Raw genomic sequence first — 25,467 nt, forward strand, 5'->3', positions numbered from 1 at the left:
CATAAGAAGGAATAAGCACATCAGATGTATGAACATATTTGTTGCCTTAGCTGATATTTACAAGTGTATTTTTCCATATATCATTAGGTAGAACACAGCACTTTAACTTGGAGTTAAAATTAGCAGGTACAATGTCAAAGGAGAAAAAGGGTTTTCTGATTATTAGGTGAAGACAGATATATTATAAAGATAAAGTCAGTTGTTCTTCTCAACCCTGACTTTCTGAATTGTGGATTCTGATTTTTGAAGCATCACACTCTAGTTCAGTGGTGTGGATTTGGTTACGTCTGGTCCCAAACAGGTAGTGTCTTTTGTCATTATGCAGTATGATACACATGTAATATGGCTACTTTCTTCAGATAAAATTTATGTGTTTATATTTCAAAATGTGAGATCAGAGCTGGCACTGTGGGACAATAGGCTAAGCTTATGCCTGTGTTGCTAGTATCCCATATGGGCGCTGATACTCTCTTGTGATCCATCTCTCTGCTTATGGCCTGGAAAAGCAGTGGAAGATGGTCCAAGTGCTTAGGCCCCTGCACTTGCATGGGAGACCCAGAAAAAGCTCCTGGCTTCCTTGGCCCAGCCCATTGGGGTCATTTGGGGAGTGAACAAGTGGATGGAAGACCTCTCTCTCTCTCTCTCTCTCTCTCTCTCTCTTCCCCTCTCCCTCTCCCTCTCCCTCTCCCTCTCCCTCTCCCTCTCCCTCTCCCTCCTTCTCCTCCACCTCCGTAACTGTATCTCTCAAATAAATACTTTAAATAAATTTGATATTACCTCATTCATTTTGAAGGAATAATTTACTGTCTCTCTTACATTCAGGTTCAAAACATTATTTGTGGCTGGAGAACGATGTGATGTGGAGACTCTGGAGTGGTCCAAAAAGGTCTTCCGAGTACCTGTGCTGGATCACTGGTGGCAGACTGGTGAGTGTTTTCCAAGCATGTATGTAAACATGGCAGAAATGCTCAAAAGCACTGCAAGGATTAGAGGAGATCCTGACAAAGGCCATGAGGCACAAAGGTGAGGTGCAGATGGTTCTGATTTCGGTAGAAGTAAACAACTGTTTGACTGTTGTATCATTAGTCATGTCTTTATAAGTGACATTCATGACACCGTTTGCTAGGTACCTAGTTTTAAAGTACTAAAGACTTCTTTATTTTCTCTTGTTTCCTGTATTCAGCAGACTTATAAATCTCTGGTTCTCTTTTCACATGTCTGTTTGCTTCATCCAACATTTAGGGCTCCCATTGCTTTTGAGCTGGGGTGGTGACATTATCTGCCTTGATTTAAAGTATTCTCATCTGTCAAATTTGTTTGCTCTGCTTTTTTATATAACCCTGTGTAATGAGTCCAGAGTACTTTTTAAAAGCATTGTTCCTCTCATAGGATTTTCTGTCAGACTTCTTGTATTATGTAAAGTCAAATCTCTTTTTTAGCATTCAAGGCAGAAACTTCAAAAACTATGTGAAAATGTAATTAAAGGATGAAAAAGAAAAATATAAATTTTATTTTCTCAACATAAACTCCATCAATCTCAAGACAGATTTTAAGTGATATCAGCCATTTAGTACATTCCTAAATTTATTCCAAGGTATTTATTTTTTTTACAGATATTGTGAATGGTGCTGATCTTAGAAGTTCATTCGCAGCCATGTCATTGGCTGTGTATGCAAAGACTAATGACTTTTGTGTGTTAATTTTATATCCTGCCACTTTACCAAACTCTTTTATGAGTTCTAATAGTCTCTCAGTGGTATTTTGGATCCCCTATATATAGAATCATGCCATCTGCAAATAGGGATAGTTTGACTCACTCTTTTCCAATCTGTAGCCCTTTCATTTCTTTTTCTTACCTAGTGGCTCTAGCTAAAACTTCCAGGACTATATTGAATAGCAACGGTGACAGTGGACAGCCTTGTTTGGTTCTGAATGTTAGGGGCAATGCTTCCAACTTTTTCCCATTCAGTAAGATGCTGACCATGGGTTTCTCCTAAGTGGCCTTGATTATGTTGAGAAATGTTCATTCAATAACCAATTTACTTAAAGTTTTCATCATGAAAGGATGTTGTAATTTATCAAATGCTTTACCTGCGTCTATTGAGATAATCATGTCATTTTTGTTCTTCAGTTTGTTAATGTGATATATTTATTGATTTGTGAATGTTGAACCATCCCTGCCTACCAGGGATAAATCCCACTTTGTCCAGGTGAATGATCTTGCTGATGTGTTACTGGATTTGCTTAGCTAGTATTTTGTTGATTGTTTTTGCATCTGTATTTCTCAGGGATATTGGCCTATAGTTATCTTTCTGTGTTGTATCATTTTCATGTTTATGAATTAAGGTGATGCTTCGTAAAAGGAGTTTGGGAGGATTTCTTCCCTTTCAATTGTTTTGAATATCTTGAGAATTGGAGTTATTTCTTCTTTAAATGTCTGGTAGAATGTGGGAGTAAAGCTATCCGATCCTGGCCTTTGTTGGGAGGGTGTTTACTACTGATTCAGTTTCTACCTTTGTTATTGGTTTGTTTAGGTTATCTAAGTTTAAATGACTCAATTTTGGTAGATTGTATGTGTCCAGGAATCTATCCGTTTCCTCTAGGTTTCACGATTTGGTGTACAGCTGTTTGTAGGAATTCCTGATTCTTTTTATTTCTGTGGTATCTGTTGTTTTATTTCCTCTTTAATCTCTGATTTTATTTATTTGCTGATTATTTTTTTTGGTTAGTTGGGCCAATGGCTTATCAATGTTTGTTTTTTTCAAAAGACCAGTTCTTCATTTTGCTGATCTTCTGTTTTTTGTTGTTGTTGTTGTTTCAATTTTATTTCTTCTCTGATTTTAATTATTTCTTTTTTTCCTGTTAGTTTTGGGTTTGGTTAGCTGTTTTTTCTCTAGATCCTTGAGATGCATCGATAGCTCATTTATTTGGTACCTTTCCAATTTCTTCACATAGTTGCCAATTACTGTAAACTTCCCTCAATACTGCTTTTGTTTTATCCCCTAAAATTTGATATAGATTGTCATCCTCATTCATTTCCAGAAATTTTTTTTTTTTTGGGACAGGCAGAGTGGACAGTGAGAGAGAGACAGAGAGAAAGGTCTTCCTTTGCCGTTGGTTCCCCTCCAATGGCCATTGCAGCCAGCGCACCATGCTGATCCGAAGCCAGGAGCCAGGTGCTTCTGCTGGTCGCCCATGTGGGTGTTAGGCCCAAGGACTTGGGCCATCCTCCACTGCACTCCCTGGCCACAGCAGAGAGCTGGCCTGGAAGAGGGGCCACCGGGACAGAATCCGGCGCCCCGACCGGGACTAGAACCCGGTGTGCCAGTGCCGCAAGGCGGAGGATTAGCCTATTGAGCTGTGGCGCCGGCCTTTCCAGAAATTTTTTGATTTCTTCAGTGACCTACTGTTCATTCAGGAGCATGTTGTTCAATCCCCATGTGTTTGCATATGCTCTGTAGTTTCTTGTTGTTGATTTCCAGTTTCATTCCATTGTGGTCAGAGAAGATGCATTGTTATATTTTAATCATGTCTATGAAGGCTTAAAGTCTTCATATGTTCTTAAAGGCTTTTTAAATATGAGGAAATAAAAAGTTAGAGATAACTCAGAGCTAGAAGAATAGATACCTAATGATTTCTCCTCATAACTCTTACAAAACTGCCCTTGTTTAATGAAAGAAATTACCAGGAACACTGGTGCAACTATTTTGGCGCTCAGCAGAACGCATGTCCAACTTTAACTTTTCATTCAGAATTGTGTAAGCTAAACCAGTTGAGATGTTGATGGTGTTGGTCATTGTTTTAGTTGTCAGTTATCAATCCTTGTCAATTTGTCCTTGTCAAGATTGGTTTTCTTTGCAAATTGATGTGGGTGATATTTTGCTGTTGGCTTTGCCTTGAACATTGTCTCATCCTCTTCTTACAGTGAGTTAACCACTTGTAAATTGCTGATTTTCCCCATAAACTTTTCATAATGCCTCAGTTATTTCATGGTTTTTCTACCCAGGCCTCATCATAAATTTGATGTTTGTTCTTGTCTGAATTTTAGCAGAATTTGTGTTGTTCTGATAGAGGGTCCTTTCAAACTGATATCCTATCCTTCTTAGTGCCTCAGTCCTTCTCACACAAGTCGGAACAAGTTAGTATAAGTTTGATGGCTGTGAAAAGTTTTGAAATCTTTGTGTAGTTTTTTTTTTTTTTATAATACGTGTTTCTAATGGAACTTTTGAAGATCCTTTATATATGTAACTTACTTTGTTTATTCTTTTTTTAAAGATTTATTGTTATTTATTTGAGAGGCACAGTTACAGAGAGGGAGAGATAGACAGAGAGATCTTCCATCCACTGGTTTACTCCCCAAATGGCCAAAACAGCCAGGTCTGTGCCAGACTGAATCCAGGAGCCAGGAGCTTCTTCCAGGTCTCCCACATGGGTACAGGGGCTGCTTTCCCAGGTGTATTAACAGAGAGCTGGATTTGAGGTAGAACAGCCAGGACTCAACTGGCACCCAAATGGGATGCCGGTGTCTCAGGCAGTGGCTTTTCCTGGTGTGCCACAATGCCAGACCCTTTTTTATTCTTTAAATTTTTCTCAGAATAAATGATCTTTGAGGAAAAAATTTTCATATTAAGTGGATAAAATACAGATTTTGAATAAAAAATCAGGTAAATAAAACCTTTCTGCTGCTGCTTTTAGGGAATAGCTGAATTCATATGTGGAAGTGTAGATTATCTAAAACCTGAATTCTTTCTTACTGAGTATAGAGCTTTTGTCCTTTTGACCCTTGGTATGCATCTATGAATTATGGAAGCCTAATAGCCTTCGCATGTATATATTTCAGTTCAGTCCCACTTAGTTAAATGAGTTGGATCAAACCCTTTTATATTATTCTTTTTAGTTTCTGCTTTTATGAGCATCTGAGAAGGAATATAAACTTTGAATTAAAATTGGTGTAATTGATATGCAAAAATTAGGTTTGACTTCTTAAAATGATTATAGTCTATAAGGTCAAGTGAATTTCTAAAGCTGAAGTTCAGTGTTTGATGCTTTAGATCTTTCTGATTCTGATAAATTATGCTTTCATATTATATCCTTGACTATTATTCTTTGGAAAAATGAGGTTTCTATATCCTTTGTAATATAAAATATAAAATGATCAGAGCAAGAGGAATGTTCCTTTCATATTATGAAAATCATATATGGAGTTTTTATCCTGTCTAGGTTTATTTACTAAATTAAAAATTACTTAAAGTTCAGATTTGTAACTAGAAAATACAGAAGATAAGACTGAATCTGGAGAAAGATCAATTCTTTATAGAAATACATAAAAATAAGTAAAGAATTACTTTCTTTGTAAGGAAGAGTATAGCTTTGTTGTATCTATTCCTGATTGGCCAAGAAAGTTTTAACAGTTATTTTCCATGAACTGGAAAATATCTTATCTTCTTTGATATGGTTTTTCTTACCTGGTCAACATTGAAGGACTGCTTTCCATTTCCAAAGGAGCTCACACAAATGCTTACTGAAGGGTTTCATTGTTCCCCTTAAAGGTAACCATTTTGAGGTTTGTTGAAGGAAACCATAACATGCATGAATAAAATTGATTCTTTTATTTTTAAGGATATCTTTGTACATAGCAGTGTGTATAGATATAAGTATTTAGTGCATTCAGGCTTACCTGGAAGCTCACTGAACGTCTGTGGAACAAGGGTATAGAATTTCTGGTGAAAATTGAGTTTCATGTGAAACTCCAATTTTTCTTTATCAGAAAAATTGATAGCCACATTATGCCAGTGTGCTGTCACTTTAAGTTGGATGCTAGCTCATTACTGTGGAAGACAGTAGACTTAGACTAAAAAAAATGACTGATTTTCCTTTTTGTGTCTTTTGTCTCATTGTGCAATCTGTCCAATTAAACTACACAAACAAGTATATAGGTGGATAGGTAGTGAACTAATTTTATGTTTTGTCAAATAATTTTGTCTTAGTGATGCAGCTGTCAGCTACTAACAAAAAATCTAGTTAGAATATTGGTTCATTTTCATATACGTATTTGTCATCATTTTCAAATTTCCATGCTTCAGTAACTGTAGAGTAAAACTGAAGTTTAGCACTTGCAGCCATTATATTTTCTTAGCATACTATCACATTAGTATTTAATCACCAGAGGAAAATGGAAAGAACTGTTTGGGTTTTTATTAACTCTCAGGAAAAGAGAAAAAATCTGATTTTTTTTTTATAATACTCATGAATTAGTTGGTGACAATTTTCCAAGAGGTGTTCTAGGAAACACTTGATATATGTTTAAGGAAAGCTCAAGCTGTGATCAAAGAATACTTGTATTTATTTTCAAATTTAATATTTTCTACAGCATCCCTCTCTCTCATTATTGACTTAGACTTACAAATTGATATTTGTAATACATTTGAAAACTTTTGTGAAATTTCTTTAATAAGTATGCATAAATTTGCTCTGATTTCATTAGTACATATGTACAAATGAGCCATTTATAAACTGTGATGTATAATTTTGTGTTCAGCAACAAAAATAACTGAATAAGAATTGACTTGGATTATAAGACGGTATTGTATAGCCGTTCCATTTGCATTACCCTGTTATTTTTGTTACTCAGGTGACATGTATTAACACCAATAGGCTTTTAGTGACTAATGTCCTCTTTTGGTCAAACCCTTTGACCAAAATTTGATTTAAATATTGAATATTCTAAATTGGGAGCGAAATACAATAGCAGATCAGTACCCTCCGCCCTTCAAAGGAGCATCTCAAAAAAGAATTGTCACTTTTCAAAACCACTGAAGCATTGCACTTTTGCTTTGGATTGTAATAATATAAACATTAATGCTCTCAGAAGGATATTAGCCGTGCTAATTTTAGAGAGGAGGTTTGTATTTAGTTGATTCATAAATCTGCAGAAGAAGCTAATTGTCATTCACTTAGATACTTTAGTTTCACAGTAATAGCTATGAAATAATTAAAAACATCTGGATTATTGGATTATTGACTGACTTTTTTTTCTTTTTTGTATAGAGATAGAGAAATGGAGGTTCTACAATCATAATTTTAAAAGGAAAGAGTAATGGAATAGATAACTGTTCCATTAAAATATGGTAATTCATGTACAAAATAATGAACAGTCAAAATGTCATTTTCCTCAGTTGTATAATCTTCAGAAAAAACACTGACTTGCCAGGGCTTGTTTTAAGTTCTCAGAGGAGTTTTTCCTCAAATGAGACAGGAGCCTGATTTTAGAAGGGATGAACTGTCAGAGAAATGCATGTTGTCCTTTGCAGGAATTTCTGATGTGTGTAATTTGACTATATAGGAAATCTTTATTTTATGAATAAATTAGCTAATATCAAAAAGTAGCCTTAAATTTCACAAATTATTAACATTCAAACACAGTAGACCTTATTTCTTTTTGAGACTTCTGCCCAATTCCTTTCTTGTTTCCTTCTTTCTGTTTGCTTCATGATATGGTATTGGTTTAGAAATGATTGTAACAACACACTTTGGAGTCTGTTTTTAATGTTACTTAATCCTAAGTGATTCTCTTTGACTTTCCACTGGTTAGTTAATTAAAGACAATAACTACAAAGCTAGGATACTAAAGTTCTGCAATGGCTTTTATAAGGGAAAACAGTGAAATTTTTTTTTTTAGTTAAACAGAATTGGAGAGTCTCTCCACCTTATGGCAAGAAACTCTGTAATTCCCATCAGAAGATGTAGAGCTTATGTTGAAAGTATTTAAAAGTGTTCTATTTACAAGTAGTGATGATGTAATTGAATGAGGTAATGACCACCAGTTTGATCAGCACTGTGGTTTTTTTTTAGTTTTCATTACTTTAAGAATAAAATTTTTCATAGAATTTTTCAGACACTAAGGAAGGATTTCAATGCCAAAATTGTAGTCATTGGATGGAGACATCCGTGATGACTGTAGTTATTGATCTTACTTTACATGCCTTGGGTCATTTTTGTTGAGTTCATATATGGTGGAGTAATGAGAGTACTTCTTTTCATAATTATTGAATGGCTGCAGTTTTAATTGAAATTTCAGTTCTGAAGTCAATACAGTGTTTATATAGCCTAAATCCTCATTCCTAAGAAAAAATTGATAATTCTGGATTTTATTAAATTGGATTCAACTTCTGTAACACCAGTTCTTAAATCAAAACTAAGGGCTACAAGCACCCTAATAACATGTTATTAAAATGTGTCAAGATCAGTTGCCTTGAAAATCCTTGTTATAGCACAGTTTGGTGGGATACAGTTCCTGAAAGCTTGGAACTTAGATAGAGTTTTAGCCACAAAAGTTGACGATGCTGAGCTAATTCACACTTTATCACTCAACACTTAACCTGGAGAGGATCCATTTTCCTGAGGTGTTTTCTAAGTATAGTAATACTTCCTGCTAATCAGCAACCTGGAGGATAGCTGATGATGGCTTAAGTACTTTAGTTCCAGCCACTAACATGGGGGAGCTGGGTGGGAGTTTCTCATTCCTGGCTTTGGCCTGGCCCAGTCCCAGATCTTGCAGGCATTTGAAGAGTGAACCAGCAGTTGGAAGACCACTCTTGCCCTCACTCTGGCTCTCACTCTCGCTCTCTTTTCCTCTGTCAATCTGCCTTTCAAATTTAAAAAATAAAGGGAGCAATATATTTTATTTTCAAGAATGAAAGCCACAAAATTGGACAATTTTTTAAACAAAGATTTATTTGTTTATTTGAAAACCAGAATATGGATGAGAGACAGAGAGATTTTCCATCCTCTGGTTCACTCCTCAAATGGCCGCAATGGCCAGGGCTGGAACTCCATCTGGGTCTCCCACATTGGTGCGTGGGCCCAAGTACTTGGACCATCTTTCACTGCTTTCCTAGGCACATTAGTTGGGAGCTGTATGAGAAGTGGAGCAGCCAAGACTTGAACTGGTGCCCATATATGCTGTCAGCTTCATGTGTAGTGGTTCAACCCTCTATGCCAAAATGCTGGCACAAAAATAGAATAATTTATTCCATTTTGATAAAAAACTATCTTAAGCACATATCTTTTTTTTGTGAAATGCTTTGGCACAACCAGAGCACGGTCTCATTTTTCCAAAGTTAACTTATCATGTAACACTTAGCTGAGAGTTGAGGATTTGATAGGTAGAGTATCAAACTCTAAGTCAATTTTTCCCCTAAATGATCCCCTTTATTTGTAGCCATTAGATTCTCACACATTCTGCTTTCCTGTATCTCTGTTGATATGCTTATAGTAGTGGGATTTCAACCTTTTCATCTGTAGTTCTAAGTTTAACCTTTAATAGGAGTTTTCCTTATTCATGGAATTCACCCTGGAAGCTTTGTGACTCTTGTTATTTCTTCTTTTCTTTTTAAATATTTTACAACCATGTGCTAGATGTGCGACTTGTGACTTCTAATTTGTGTGTCCCGTGAAGAAGCCTTTATTGTTTTACTATCAAATGCTTTCCATAGGCTAAAATATGAGAGGCCCTATGTTGCTTATGTGACAAGTAGCAAGGTATCTTCGCGTTGCATGTACCTTGAGAACTCTATCTTTAATTATTGAAAACCTCACTCTTTGTGGTTTGAGTGCCACAGGAAGCACTAGCAAACATTCCTCTGTTGCAGATCTGGAGGCAAGATATCTCTGTGTACATTCAAGCTGCTTTTTCGTTTTGTCGTTAAAATCTTTGTCCTTCTGTGCTTCTGGATTTTACTCAGTATTTGAGTCTGTCAAATTTGGGCTGTGGTGGTAGTCTGTCTTTAAAATACATGCCTCTATTTTCAAAGACAATGGGTTGAACTAGTGTAATGTGTACTTGGTGAAACAAAAAGGGTAGATTTGGACTGAATAATTGGCATAGGAATTGCCCAATGACCAGGTTTTCCCACCCACCTCAGAGATAGCCCACGTTATTTTCAAGTAGTAAAATGGATGCAGTCTTTCACTAAATTGAATGCATCACTATTCTCTGATGAATTTTTATTTTTCACAATTTAATAAATAGAAATAAGTTCAATCTTTTCATCATTCATAGAAACAATATTCTAAATAGTATAAGAAGTTGTGATTAGGGGAAAAACAGTTCTGTAGACACGGTGTCATGTCAGCAATGTGCAGCTAGAGATGCTGTGACAGTATCCATCTGGTGAGAGGGAAAAATGTCTTGACGTCATCATCGTTGCCTGGTAACAGCGTGTTTTTCTTCTCATTTATAATAGAACTCATTACTTAGAAGTAGGTGATTTTTCCTGATAATTTGAGAAGCAGGAGGTTAAAGGTGTAGGCTGCATGAATTTGGTTTGTGGAAAAAATAATCTGTGTTAAATGTAAGACATGCTTGATGAGGCTTTCTCTTTTGAAAGTGAATACTTACAAATCATTAATCTATATGAAAGTGCACTCCCAAATCTAATAGCAGTCATTGAATCGAGCATTTTCACCTTCATAACATGCTGTAGAAAGAGCATAAAGTCTTTGTTTTTGAATAGCATTACATGAATTAGTTTGGGGGTGTATAATTGTTTTTAGAATCACTATTCATGTTCAGTGTTGTGTTAGTGTTAATGTTTTGATGAGACAACACTGAGAAATTGATTAATACTATAAAATTGACTTTTGTCTTTGAAATATCATCCATTCCAGTTCTCCTGCTCTTGGCAAGGATCACATTGAGTTACACCCTAGAAAGAAGGAAATGTGTCATGTTTTTATCTGCCCTCACAAGCCCAAGTGACTCTGAATCTTCCCTTGAGGAACCTTGTAGTATGGAAATTTGATTCCCTTTTAAACTGCTGCACTGGGGTCCATTGGCCCCACAGAATGGCTCCAAATTCTCCGTGCTGTCACTTTTAATTTGGAAAACAGCAAGTGACTATTCTCCTTGGAAAAACACAGCAGGTGTGAAAAGTGATGTTGAATCCCAGTAGGACTGCACTTAAATCCTAGTTCAGCCACTTCCTCCATAGCCATAGGCAAAACCTGGTAAGCTTCCTCCCTGTAGAAAGCTTTAAAGGAAGGGAACTATGTTCAAATCACCCAGCAGAGTTACTGGTCTATAATCAGCACTTAATAAACATTATTTTCCTTGTATTTTTTTTCTGTGAATAATTGTGAATGTAAAGGCCTTCTTTAGTATCCTGAGATGCAGATAATCCAGATTCAAGAAAATTTAGAATGTAAGAGCTTGACTTACATACAAGAAAAAAAAAAAAAAAACACCCACAGAAGATATAGTTCCCTGGGGTGAGCTAGCTCTTAACTTGAGAACCAGAACTCTTATTGTACTGGGATACCCAAGGTCCTCTCTTAACAAGTTTTGTCTCATTCCTTTTCTAATTCAGCATTTCTTATCTGATTGACCTGGAGGTTACTTATGGGCTTCTCCCCTGAATCATGCAGTTAGAGACCATCTCTCTAGAGGTGAGACAAGATCAGTGTTTCAGCTCAAAATAATGGTCTGCTTTCAGTACAAAAAAGTTAGGCTACTTTGCATTAAGTGTCTTTAATTGTAATTGTGCCTTCTCCTGAACACAAAGTTGAAATTGATTTTCTTCTGCTGGTGTGTTTCTCACTATTTCTGGTTTCTTTTTGCTACCACTATTCAAGTTATTTATAGCTCAGTATAGATTTGGAGGTGGAGAGAATGGTTTCTGTACAAATTGCCTCTATGTACATCATGATGCTATGATTAATATGACTCAGCAGTACCAGGCTGCTGAATTGATTTATTTCCTGGACTTGAGCTCTCAGCATGGGCTACCAACTTCTAAATCCGTATTCCTTAAATGTACTATTTTCAGAGCCACAGTGAAGGTGGAATGGCAAATTGCCAGCTGCAGTGGGAGCTCTTATTTACAGAGCTGGATTTGTGAACTGCCACCATGCTATTCTTCTCAATCCTTCCTCAGATCTACTCTGCTTACTGTGTTATCTTTAAATTTTTACCCAAAACCCTGTGGTTCAACCTGGAGTACTCCCTCTTGCTCTTTACTCCTGTTCAAACAATTCACTAAACTTTTTTATTCTGAGGATAAATCGAATTTGATCTTACCTCCTGTTGATGCTCACCCACACTAGATAACCAATATCTAACTGATTTTTTTGCCCTGTCTTGGGATCTTTATCAGTTCAGGGATCCAGTTTACAATCTGATAATCTTTTTCTATAATGCAATTTTGAACAAATTGTGTCTGCTAAGCTCCTTGGGTCTCCCATTGTTCCTGCACCAGCATCCACATAACTTCCTGTGGCATGGGAGGCACATTGCAGTCTGCCTCTGCTCAGCTCTTTGACTTTGTATTCCTTCACCTCTCTTAGTTCACCTGCCAACCCCAGCTTTGCTCTTTGAATAATTTGCAGTCCCTGGCGGTTTATCTTCTGAACCTCTGTACATGTTTCTTTTTCTATTTGAAATGTCTTTTCCTTCCTTAACGTTTTATTCCTCCAAAATAAATGTATTTCATTGGGTAGAACATATTCAAAAATACTTGTCAAGGATTAGCATTTATGTATCATTCTTGAGTAAGAAGTTTGTAATAGAATTATAACAGTAATACCCTATGGTTCTTTGGAGTCATCTGGTGTCTTCTCTGGTTCATTTTGGGATTGCATTCTGCAATTTTCTAATTATTTTTTTAAGGTCTTTGACTTTAGTAATGAGAATAGGAGCCTAAAATCATGTCAGAGTGTATATTTACAATTCAGCTGCAAAGTCTTGAGCACAAAATGTCAGGGACTGAACTCTTTGGACCCACTGAAGCAAACAACTTAGGCATGTTAAAAAAACTACATGATTTCAACTGCAAACAAGGGCAGTGTCTTCATGTGAATACATACACAATTATTTTTGAGGCTCACACTAAATCTTTTTAAAAAGATCTTGTAATATTTCAATAACAAGTGTTCCAAGTAGCTATAATACTTTTAAACAACAACAAAAAAATCACTCCAAAACCTAGTGACAAAAAAAAAAAAAATAATAACTATCATGACATTGTGAGTCATAGGCAGAAATTTGTCAGGGATTCTGGTTCTCTATGCCTTTTGATGAAAAAAACTCAGTATTCAGTAGTGAAAGGGTTTGTGTGAAGGATTCAAAATGGTTTACTTTCCTGCTGGGGAAGAATAGAAGGTAACATGCACTAGCATTGTTGGCTGGCGTGCCTGCGCACACCAGTTTTAGCTTGGATTTGGGGTCATGTGTTGTCTGTTTTACATGGTGGCTTAGTGGTTCTAGGACAACATTCAAAGAGTCTTATGACCTGTGCTTGGATCCTGATATGACTTCACTTCCTCTGTTCATGAAAGCAGTCAAAAACTGATCCAAATTTGAAGGGATATTAGAACCTCTCTATTGATAGAAAATGTGTTGAAGAGTCTCAGCCATTTTTAATCCACCATTATGGGTAAATTTCAAAGCTGTAGATGTTTTGACTTATAAATATAGACTAATGACTATTTTTAAATAATCATCTAAACTCTAAACAGTAGTGTATTGAACACTTTTGTGGCTATTTCTGAACTCCTGCAAATATTTCCTCCTAATATGTCACTTAAAGCAGAATAACAGGGTTAGAAAGTATTCATTTTTAGCAGTATTTTATAAAAATTGTCAAATGGTGTTTCAGAACGGATTGATCTATAAAACACATTAATATGTGCATAGCAAGTTTATCTTTGGTGTGTGTAGGCCGTCTAGCAACATTGTCCCTCATCTAGCAGGGCTGTAGTCTTTCTGTCAATCTCAGAAATTCTCGTGTGAATTGGTTCCTGCTGTACTGAAAGCCACAGGAATCTATTAACCAATTATTCTAATATAATATATGGCTGTTTTTGCATTTCTTTCCACACATCTTCTTGAAGCCCAAATAAAATAAATCTGGGCATAAAACCCGAGTAGTATGTAAATATATAAATGAATTATTCTTCCATTGTTGTAATCTGTTAACTTTTTGTATGGAAGCCCTCATTAGCTTACAAGATTACTCAGACTAAAAGCTTAAGGCCTTATAGTAACATTGAAATAGTCTTATATGATCTGTCTCCTCACTGTCTCTCTGGTCTTATTTTCTATTACTACTTTCCTTGATTCATTCTGCTTTGATATATTGACACACAGTTCCCTAACCCTGCAAGCTTAAACCTACCCCAGAACCTTTGCCTTTGAGGTTCTCTCCTTCTAGCTTACTTTTCCCCTTTATATTTATGTGTTACATGTTCTATTTTTTTGTTTTTTTGTTTAGCTGCTTACTCAAATGCCTCCTTCTCAGGGTGGCCTCTTCTGTTCAACCAGGATAAAATTGAAACCTCTGCCCATGACATCTCATGCCTTGCTATGCTTTCCTTTTTCACCTTAGCACTTAGCAGTTTTCATCAGACTTTGTATTTTGCTTTTGTGTATCATTATTGTTGGTCTCCCTGAATAGGTGCTCCATTAAGCAAGAATTTGAATCGCTTTGATGCGTTACCAAGTCCTTGGTTCTAACAACATTACCTATCAGATAGCAGTTGCTCACTAAATATTTGCTGATACAGCTGATTTGTACTACTTCTACATCAGTTTCCATGTGTGAGACTGGGCTCCATCCCTGGCACAAGAATTTTTCTTCCTCTGCTGAGACATAGTCTGGGTATTTTTCTCTTCCCATTCCACCTGTGAATCTCAGAAATGGTGTACTTTATTGCATTCATCTCCTTTGAAAGAACTGTGTGAATTAGGATGATTTAATTAAAGTTTTTTTGATTAGGGCTCAGAATTTCCATCTGCATAAAGAATCTTTTTCTCTGTAGTCACGTAGTTAAGCACAATGTTTAAAAAGCGCTTAACACTGTATATAGCATAATTCCTTTTGAAAAAATATGTTTTTTTCTTTAGGTGTTAGAAATTTTAGGGAAAATTTATTTAGGTAGTAATTCACTGTGTAATAATGTACAGTGAGATAGTTAACATACTGTGAGAGTAGGAACTCTGGATACTGTGAGGTTTATACTAAAAGTAAAAAAAAAAGCAAACTGAATTTACCATTGTGACATTCTGCACAGCCTTCAATTTTCTGCCTTCCTCCAGGAAGGTTTTCTTGTATCTATGAAAATTATGTTGGTGATTTGATGGCCATTATGTGTTTGTTAAGTTAGGTGTGTTTGCAAAGATAGCTCCAAATTCAGTGTTCAGTTCTCTTCTTCAAGAGAACATTCTGGTTTGTTTAATGTATGTGACATCTGAATTTCCTGTCTCCCTGGATAACTGCTAGTTAATTATAGCCTGAGTAGTGTGAAGCAGATGTTTTTAGAACATCCTTGCAGTGACGTGTTGGGAGTCCTCAGGATTGCAGTGTAGGAATGCAACATTCCTGGGGATTTTCCTGACCCAGAAGCCTGCTCCTCAGGTGGACTGGCTTGAGAGCCAGGGTGTGTAACAGGTCTGCATGGATGAATATATGAGAATACATGTGTATGATTGTGATGCAAAGTAGATGTCTTTGGGTTCCAGGACATTCAGAAATGCAAAGAGAAAAACCAAAATGTCTGTAGCAACTTTTATGGTCTTTCCTTCATCCTACTTTTGTCCCATGATGCCTTACTGCGACTGGGATCCTAGGAACTCCCATTCCATCTGATTACCTCCTTGGCACGTCACTGACAATATTTCTTTTTCCAATCCCTAAAATAAATTCAATAAGATACTTAGATTATTAGTGTTCAGAGTATAAACTTAGATTATCTACTTTATCTATTATCTACCTAACCTAAATGGATAATGCCTTTCACTGGCCTTAAAATTCACAAATTAATAGTATGTAGAAGTATATTTTTCTTAGATGCCTGTTAATCATGAACTGTAACTAAACAGCATTAAGATAAAAAGAAGAGAGGACAGCACTGTGGTGCAGAAGGTTAATCCACTGCCCGTGATGTCAGCATCCCATATCCAAGTACTAATGCCGTTCCTAGCTTCTCCACTTCAGATCCAGCTCCCTGCCAGTGCACCAGGGAAAGCAGCAGAAGATGCCCAAGTGACTGGATCCTTGCCCATCCAAAATGGGAGACCCAGATGGAGTTCTTTGTTCCTGATTTTGACTTAGTCCAGTCTCACTCATTGCAGTTATTTAGGGAATGAACCAGAGGATGGAAGAGATCACTATCTCAACTGAATTTCAAATAAATAAATGAACCTTTTAAAAAAAGAACATGAAGACATTATCACTTAGTAAATGTGGTTAGGAATCTCACGAAGTGTGTATGTCAGGTTACTTAGGCACTGAATACTTACAGGGCTTTACCACCCCTGCTGCCATCTTCATTTAACATTAGATTTTATTCTCACTTCCTCTTCCCACTCTGCGCCTTTCCTGCTAGGACAGGCAGAACAGAGTGTTGACATCTTTTGTAAGAATCCTCACTGAGATAGCTGAGGAATTGTGCAGTTACAGTTTTGGTTGTGGTAATTTTTTATCTGTTTGTTTCTTTTCTAGGCGGTAGATTCTAGAGCTTTGGTAGGTACATTTGTAGATTGGTTTTTTAAAAATTTTATTTAAGGTAAATGAATTTTCTGTGTTTCATATGTACAGATTTGGAAACAGTGACACTTCCCACCCTTCTCTATCTCCTGTTCACGCTCCCACCCTTCCTCCTCCTTCCTCTCTTATTCCTTCTCTTAATTTTTACAGTGATCTACCTTCAGTTTACCTTATACTCATAAGATTAACCCTATACTAAGAAAGGAATTCAATACATAGTAAGGAGAACAGCATATGGTTCTTCAACAGTAGAGACAAAGACTATAAACAGTCACCTAACCTCAAAATATCACTTTCACTCCTATATATTACATTTTTGGTACTACAGATCTGTTGACTAGTTGTGGAGGCCTTATGGTGTTAAGAACTGTAGAGATTGTAATAGTCCAGATGATTAGAGAATATCCCTATCAATAGACTAAACTTGAACAAGAAATTCCTTTAAGGTAAATACACTTTAGCAACCGCTTGCTGCCAGGGTGGGTGATGGAATAGAAGCACATTGGAGGGGTTATCTCTTGTCCTAATGTGTCTTAGCAGCTCCTATTCCTGTGACCATGCTTTTAGTCTGTGTAGGTTTCTAGAAGCACCTTATTCTGCAAGGCTGTTTTCTCCTCTCATTCATCCTGCTCTTGTCTTTCACAGCAGTTCTGAAGGATAGCTGAGAGGAGCAGCAAGTCGTGTTTGAAAGACAAAGGGAAAAGTACTGTGTGGATCCCCATCATAGGGACTCCTGTGTGTATTTTGATTTGTGCTATGGGGGAAGTAATGTTATTTCATAAAATACCTTCCCAGTTTTGGTCACGATATGAAAACATCTGAGAAGTCTGTTGAACATCAGAAATCTTGTTCTTTTCACTTGCTGATCATCCTCAGTGATGACCATATGGCTTAGCATCCTAAGCTCTGGACTGTGGCTTAGGAACTGTGTGTTAATGTTCAACAGTCTATCTTCAGTTATTGACGCAAGACGATCCACTGTCCATAAAATATGAATAATAACCTACTCTGGAAGGTACAAAACAGTAATAAATTCTCCCCATCATTTTCAAGTGATATAAATGTATGATAAATTATGGTAGAGACTATGGTTGATGAAATTTATTCTGAGTACTTAGGAAGATGGATGTTAATTTTTTGGATTACTTTGGATGTTTGGTTTGGCAGTTAATCCCTTGAGTGTGTGTATGTGTATTTTTGTGTACATAATATTAAGACAGCTAATACCAAACATTTTTAAAAGATTTATTTTCTTATTTGAAAGAATAACACAGAGAGAGAGGCAGAAAGAGAGAGAGGCAGAGAGAGAGAGAGATCGTCTCTCTGTTGGTTCCCTCCTCAAAATTGGCTGCAACAGCTGGGGTTGGGCCTGTCAGAAGCCAGGAGCTAGGAATTCCATCCAAGTCTCTCATGGGTGCATCATCCTCTGCTTCCCGGGCACGTTAGCATGGAGCTGAATCAGGAGCAGAATATTTGGGACTTGATCGGTCATCTGCTGTGGAATGAGGGTATCCCAGACAGCATCTATATATGCTGTGCTAGAATTCCGACCCCTTCCTCAAACTTTTTGCTCTCAATATCCTCTTATCCTTCAATTGATGTGAAAACGTTCTTTAAAGATCCTGTTAACTCTAACTTTGTATTTAGAAATAGTAACAAATGCACTCCTTTGTAAAAGATGATCACTTTCAGAATTTATGGTTATCAGATGATAGTTATTTTTCCGGCTATTAACAGTTGAGACAGATAAGACAAAATTAACCTTTTAATTCATCAGTGAATATTAATTGTGGGTAAGTTTATGGTCTTGATGAAATAAAATGGCACACACATATTCCATTCTATGTTTTAGGCTTTGAGAAGTTCAAACAACAAAACAAAGCAAAACAAACAAGACTGGGGACAAATAAACCCAAGAACAAGAGTGAGGCAGACTATGTAAAGCTTTGGCAAACGCTGCTGTAAATGGAGGGTCTCTAGGCAACCGTGTTTCTTAAATAGTAGAGTATCATAGCATTCATGTATTTTAAAGTCTTTGGATTATTTATTCCATAGAATAAACTATAAATAATAGAAGTATTTTGCACACAGATGTAATTTGCACTGATAAACTAAATAAGATTCAATTAAAAGAATGCATTCTAATATTTTAGCTTTTAACTTGTATTATTGAACTTTGATGATGACATAATTCTCCATTCCTCGTACCTCCTCCACAACTGAAACACTGTAGCAGCTTTTCTTCTCTTTGTAAGAAATATATTTATGTAGGCATATTATTTATGTATTCATATGTATGTAAAATATTCCACATATGTATCCTTGAGTTTTAAAACTAAATGCTATAAACTACTACATTTTTATTTCAAAAAGTGATATATTTATATTACTCATGTATTTGTAATGTAATTAAATAATATAGCAAATTTGGTGGGGATGGGGTGTGTTTGCACTGAAGAAATGTTGTGATCCTAAGTTGAAACAGTAAGTGACAAACAGCATTTCTTTCTCTAGAGACCGGATCTCCAATTACAGCCTCCTGCATTGGATTAGGTAATTCAAAAACGCCTCCTCCAGGGCAAGCAGGAAAAAGTGTCCCGGGATACAATGGTAAGAAATGACTATAATTATTTGAAGTCTGTAATGTTGACAACTGTGGTATTTTCTTGTATCTAGTGTGTATTGTAGTACACACCTTGATGTTTAGTACACATAATGATGTTTCATACACATAGTACAAATAATGATGTTTAGTGTTTGATTGAATGAATGTATTGCATTAAAAATGAATGCCTTAAATTTTAATATCCAAAGTGAGGTCGTGGAAGTAAGATTGAGTATCTCCAGGGGCAGGTTATAAATGACTGTTATAACCAAGAAAATAATATAATTTTAAAGTCTATTAAAAATACAGGTGTGAAATTGCTATTTGTGGAACACCTGATGTTGCCAAGTACTTTACACACTTCATTTCATTTAATCCTGAAGTATACTTAAGTCAGAAACCTTATTGCTGTTTTAGAGATGAGCCAGCTGATGCTCATAGAGATTAGATGGCTTTCTTAAGGTAGCACAGTTGGTTAGTGTCTCAGTGCAGACTTGTGTTGTATTTTGTTCCTTGCTTTTGTAACAAAAGCTGAAGGTTTTCCCCTTTGCATATGCTACCTTTTAGTTTAAGCTTGATAATAAGACTTTTGAAGCTTGTTGGCTAAAAACAAATGCAAGGAATAAGGGTCCTAAAATAGTTTTTCCACGTGAGCTTTATGTGACAAAGAAATAGGATATCCTACAAAACTTAATTGTTTAGTTGTATAGTTTATGTAAGTCATCTCACTTTTTCAACATTCAGTTTTCTTATACCTAAACAGAGGTAATAATGTATGAGCTTTCTAGGTCTGCTGTGTTGTGACATTCCACAGTGAGCATTAAGGCCTATCTACCAGTGGAAAGGCTGGATTAAATCTTGGCAAGTAGTGCTAACCAATGCTTCAGAGAAGCCCGAGGGACTAGCTTGACTTAGATCCACACATGTATTTTACAAACAGGGAAAACAAGGCACAGAGGTTATATAATTTCCATAAGGTTGCACAATTTAGTTTAATAGCTTTTCTGAGGAAAACCAAGCTTTGAGGACCAGAGTATGATTCCTAACATATGCTTTCTATTTTACATATAAATTTAAAAAATTAGGGATTTGCTTTTTGCTTGTCTTAACATAAAAAAGGTTTTATTTTCCTTTCTGAGACAATGATTAGTCAAGGATGTGTGGTTGATTTGATTTAATTTGTCAGACATGTTTATAAAAGCATTTTGGAATTTTTAATTCAGATCAGAAATAGGTATTCTGTGAATGACTTCTGTAGCCCCGGAATAGTGAGCCCACATTTAGAGAAATATCCCATTTGAACAGTTCAGTCATCCCTGTACCTTTTATCAGAATACATGCTTTTGTGTTGAGACATTTTTAGGTGTTTCTGATTGTGGGAGATGTTAAACACATTTTCCTTTGGTTTTTCAATACTGCTTTTATATCCAGTTGTAAGAAAGAGCTTAAGCTTTGATACCTGGTGAAACTTCAATACAGAAGTTTGCTCATTGTATGAGAGCAATTGGCTTGCAGACAGCACAGGTTAAACATCATTAACCAAGGAACAAGTGACTTTATGATGAAAGGTTTTTATGTTGTGTGGTAACTCAGAGATCCAATATCACAGTGCAGTATTTCATAAACTATCTTACCTTTGGGGAATGGAAGAACATGCTTTTTTTTGAAAAACATTCAGTGTAATATAACTCTTAATTTCACACACGTTGAATACCTTATGCAAGCTTGTCACTTCATAGACAGTTACTGGCTCCCCTTCCCCCTTTTCTACCCTACCTCCTCACCTCCACCCCTACCTCCTAGTAATTCTCTACCAAGCTGAGAAGAGAATTGCTTCTCTTTTATGGAAAGGAAAACGGAAGGGGCAGAAGAATGTTCCCTGGAGCACTTAGCAATTTCACGACCTTATTGGGACTTGTGAAACAAAAATGAATCAGAACTGGCTTCCAACTCACAAACTCTCGAAGTATAGATTCTTACACCTCTACTAATTGTCAAAATTGAGTTTTAAAACAAAATGCTCCAGGAACATAAAGAAGGGGACATTATTTTTTTCTGGAACAATGTCCTTTTTCTTCTCATAGCTTCTCACAGTAGAGTTACCTGAAAGAATGAAGCCACATGAAGAATCTAGTAAAGCCTAGAACGTGGAGAGTTGTCTTGATATTCAGTTTTCAGGAGGGTTACTTAATGTGGATAGAAGCTTTAATCTCCTAAATGCTTTCTGGATTTCATTAGAATAGCTTGGAAAGCAATGGGATGTTTGGTAAGATTAAAGTGACCTAGTTTAAAGCTTATCAAATGATAGTAAGACTTAAAATGGAGTAAAAGATTTTTCATACTTTTAAATGCTGTATTTTCATTGCTTACATTTTGATGTATTCTAAAATTTATTTACTTTAAATTTTTAATAGTTGAACATATTTTTAAGCTTTTAATCAATTAGGAGAATACGGTAAATGTGTTTAAGTTAAATGAGAATCATAAGCATATATATGACGTCTTTAAGAGAGATTCTTAAATTCAAATGAAAATCTGTGATGCTTTAGGAATGTAAGGAATCAAACTCATGTACTTATATTTTTTAGAAGATGTTTTAGTTTGTTTAAATATGTTTGTATCCTCATAGGAATTAAGATTCCCTTTTCAAGCTAGCTGTTTGGTGGTTAAAAAAACACTGGAAAATGTACATTTTAAGATTTTCCACTTTTGTTCAAATATTTATTTATATTTTACTTTGTAGTTATGATTTTGGATGACAATATGCAAAAACTGAAGGCTCGGAGTTTGGGAAATATTGTGGTAAAGTAAGCAAAATTTTCAATACTACTACTTAAAAGAAAAAAAGTTGATATATAATATTAAGAAAAAGATGGAATGAAAGCTTTAACAGTACTGGTGAGGAGGTTGTAGAATGAACTTTCAGAATCAGTTTTGTTAGGGAAGTATGACTTTAATGTGATTCAGATTTGGAAGCCTCATAAAACAATACAAATTTAGTTATAATTTTTAAAAAGACAAATCTTACATCATTAAAAAAAAAACTTCCTGCAAAACTGTGCAAAAGTAAGTAGTTTCTTTTCCCCCACCCCCAGCTACATGCTATGAATTTTGTAATACACAACCATGTGCCAATGATTTTTTAATCATTCTCTTGGTGCTGGACTGCACAGATGGTGGTGGGTCCATAGGATTATAATGGGGCCGAAAATGTGTATCTCCAAGTGACGTGGTAGACACATGCAGCATTTTTCATGTTATGTGATGATGGTGGTGAAAACAAACTGACAACATTGTTGATCCTATAAAAGCATAGCATATACAATTTATATATTTTATCTGAAAATGATAATAAATGATATGTTACTGGTTTATATCTTTACTGCAAGATATCATACTTTTTTAAAAAATCATTAATATAAAAAGAACACATTTCATGCATTTCATAGGAACAGTTATGAGGAGATTATCATACTTCCTTCCTTCTCTCCCTTGCCTTCCTCAATCTCTATGCTTCGCCCTTCCTTATTTTCCTTCAGTTTTTGCAAAAACATGGTTTCAATCCACTCCATGATCACAGGCTTAATGCACAACTAACCATAATATTCAACAAGTCAAAAATAGACCACATTTGCACTGGAGTATAAACAAGGGTAAAAAGCAACAATTGATAAACAACAGTTAATCACAAGATGCCCACTTAATCCCTATACATTTTTTATACTTCATATTTTTTCAAAAATTTATTTATTTATTTATTTGAAAGAGAGATAGAGAGGCAGAGACAGGTCTTCCATCTGCTGGTTCACTCCCCAAGTGGCCCCAACAGCAGGAACTGAGCCAACCCAAACCCTGGAGCCAGGAGCTTCTTCAGGGTCTCTCACATGGGTCCAGGGACACAAGGACATGGGCCAACCTCCACTATTTTCCAAGGCGCAGTAGGAGAGAGCTGGATAGGAGGTAGAGCAGCCAAGTCTCAAACCACTGCCCATATTGGTTGCTGGTGCTGCTAGTAGGGGCTTTAATCTAATGCGCTACAGCACTGGCCCCTGTACTATGTATTTAATACCACATGTCAGAGAAAACATGGCTTATTTCACTTAGCATAATGGTTTCCAGTTCCATCCATTTGTTGCAAAAGCAGGATTTCATTCTTTTTTATGGCTGAGTAGTATTCCTTAGTGTGTAATACCACATTTTCTTAATCCAGTCGTCAGTTGATGGACATCTGGGATGATTACATATCTTAGCTATTGTAAGTTGAGCTGCAATAAAGCTAAGAATACAAATAACTCTTTCATATGTTGATTCCATTACATCTGAGTGAATTTCCCAGAGCAAAATGGCTGACGGACATATTAAAACAATGCTCAGGATCACTAGTCATCTGGGAAATGCAAATAAAAACCACAGTGAGGTGTCACCTCATCCCAGTTAGAATGGCTATCATCCAAAAATCAAAAACTAATAAATGTTGGCAAGGATATGGGGAAGAAGGCTCCTTAATACACGGTTGGTAGGAATGTAAAGTTGTTGAAAACCATTGTGGAAGATGGTATGGAAGTACCTCAGAAATCTGAAAGTAAAACTACCATCCCGTATCATACTTTCTATCATTATTTCAGAATGTAGTCCTATTTTTTTTTTTTTTAAAGTTCACTGTAAAACAGTATGCCTTGTGGTGGATCTTCGGCACAGTGGGTAAGTGGCTTGGGCTTCCACATCACGTGTCAGCCTGTTTGGCTGAGTCCCAGCGCAGCTTCTAGTTTCAGCTTCTTGCTAATCTGCGCTCTGGGAACTAGCAGGTGATGTCTCAAGTACATGAGTCCCTTTCACCAAGTTGTCTATTTTGTTTTTTTTCTGGACTTTTGAGATGCGACGAAAGTTGTTTTCTTCTAACAGTTTCATAGTTTCACTTGTTAGATTTAGGTCTTTATTCTGTATTTAGTTAATATTTGTACATTGTGAGAGATAAAGGTTTAATTTACTCTTCTGCATATGGGTGTCCAATTTTTCCACCATCATTTCACTTATTGACGATTGTCCTTTGTCCAGTGCAGACACTTCTTGCGGAAGACTGGCAGCTGCAGATGTGTGGGTATTCTTTCAGGCACTGCGTTCTACTCCACTGCTCTGTGTAGCTGCACTTTTTGTGCCAATACCATAATGACAGCTTTGTAGTCAAATAGTGTAGTGACTCCTGCCTTGTTCTTTTTGCTCAGGGTTGCTTTGGCTATTCAAGATACTGTACTCTGTATTAACTACCACATTGCTACTGTGTGGTTCCACACAGATTTTATGAGTGTTTTACTAGTTTTCTAAAGAATGTCATTGGCATTTTGATAGCGGTATTACATTATGATATTGTATATTGCTTTGGGTACTTTGGACATCTTACTAACTTTTATTCTCCCAGTCCATGAAAATAGGATGTTTCGCCATTTTGCTGTCCTCTTGAATTTCTTGTATCAATGTTTTGTACTTTCAATTGTAGAAACCTTTTACCTCTTTGATTAAATTTTTCCTGAGTATTTTATTTTTTGTTAATATTTTAGCGTCTTTGTTTTCTTGATTTGTTTTTCAGGTAATTTGATTTTGGCATATCCCAATGCTACTGATTTTTCTATCTTTAAATTCTGCAGTTCTAGTGAATTAGTTTATTGCTTCTCATTGTATGTGGTAGGGAGGGGTGGGATTTTCTATATGTATAAGGTCATATCCTTTGTAGCTTTCCTAGTTGGATGCCCTTTCTCTGACAAGGGCTTTAAATACAAAGTTTAATAAAAGTGGCACAGGTGGATATCCTCTGCTTTTTGATCTGAGAAAGCTTTCCATTTTTCCCATTCAGTATGTTGTTAACTGTGAACTTTATATGGCCTTTACTAGAGTGAGAGACATTCATTCTGTACCTTATTTATTTAAGATTTTTATCATGCAGATATTTTGACTTTTTGCAAGTATCTTTTGTGCATATTCTGAGATGATTGTATAATTTTTGTCCTTTATTCTGTTGCTGCAGTGTATTGTGTTTGGTTTTTTGTGTGGACTCATCCTTGCCTCTCTGAATGGAATCCACTTGATGACAGTGAATAATCTCTCTAATATGGATTTAGTTTGCTAGGATTTTGTTGAGGATTTTAGCAGTTATTATCATCAGAGATACTGACTTATAATTCTCTTTTTTATTATGTTGTCTGGTTTGAGTATCAGGGAAAGCTGGGCCTCATAGAATGAGTTTGGAGGGATTCTTTCCTCTTTAGTTTGTTGTACAAATTTATAGAGAATTGGTGTCAGTTTTTCCTTAAATACTTGGTAGAATTC

General features: G+C 36.1%; 1 protein-coding gene across 3 annotated transcripts in view; it reads left to right on the top strand.

Annotated features, from left to right (window-relative positions):
- ACSS3 (acyl-CoA synthetase short chain family member 3) overlaps window positions 1–25,467 on the top strand; it is a 368,594-nt gene that overhangs the window by 307,674 nt on the left and 35,453 nt on the right. For all 3 annotated transcript variants that reach the window (XM_008256845.4, XM_002711267.5, XM_017342001.3), the window contains 3 exons: window positions 823–926; window positions 19,056–19,151; window positions 21,890–21,953. In XM_008256845.4, coding sequence (XP_008255067.2) covers window positions 823–926; window positions 19,056–19,151; window positions 21,890–21,953 — 264 coding nt within the window. The remainder of the gene's footprint in view (window positions 1–822; window positions 927–19,055; window positions 19,152–21,889; window positions 21,954–25,467) is intronic.

Source organism: Oryctolagus cuniculus, chromosome 11, assembly GCF_964237555.1.
Source record: "Oryctolagus cuniculus chromosome 11, mOryCun1.1, whole genome shotgun sequence".
Taxonomy (NCBI): Eukaryota; Metazoa; Chordata; class Mammalia; order Lagomorpha; family Leporidae; genus Oryctolagus; species Oryctolagus cuniculus.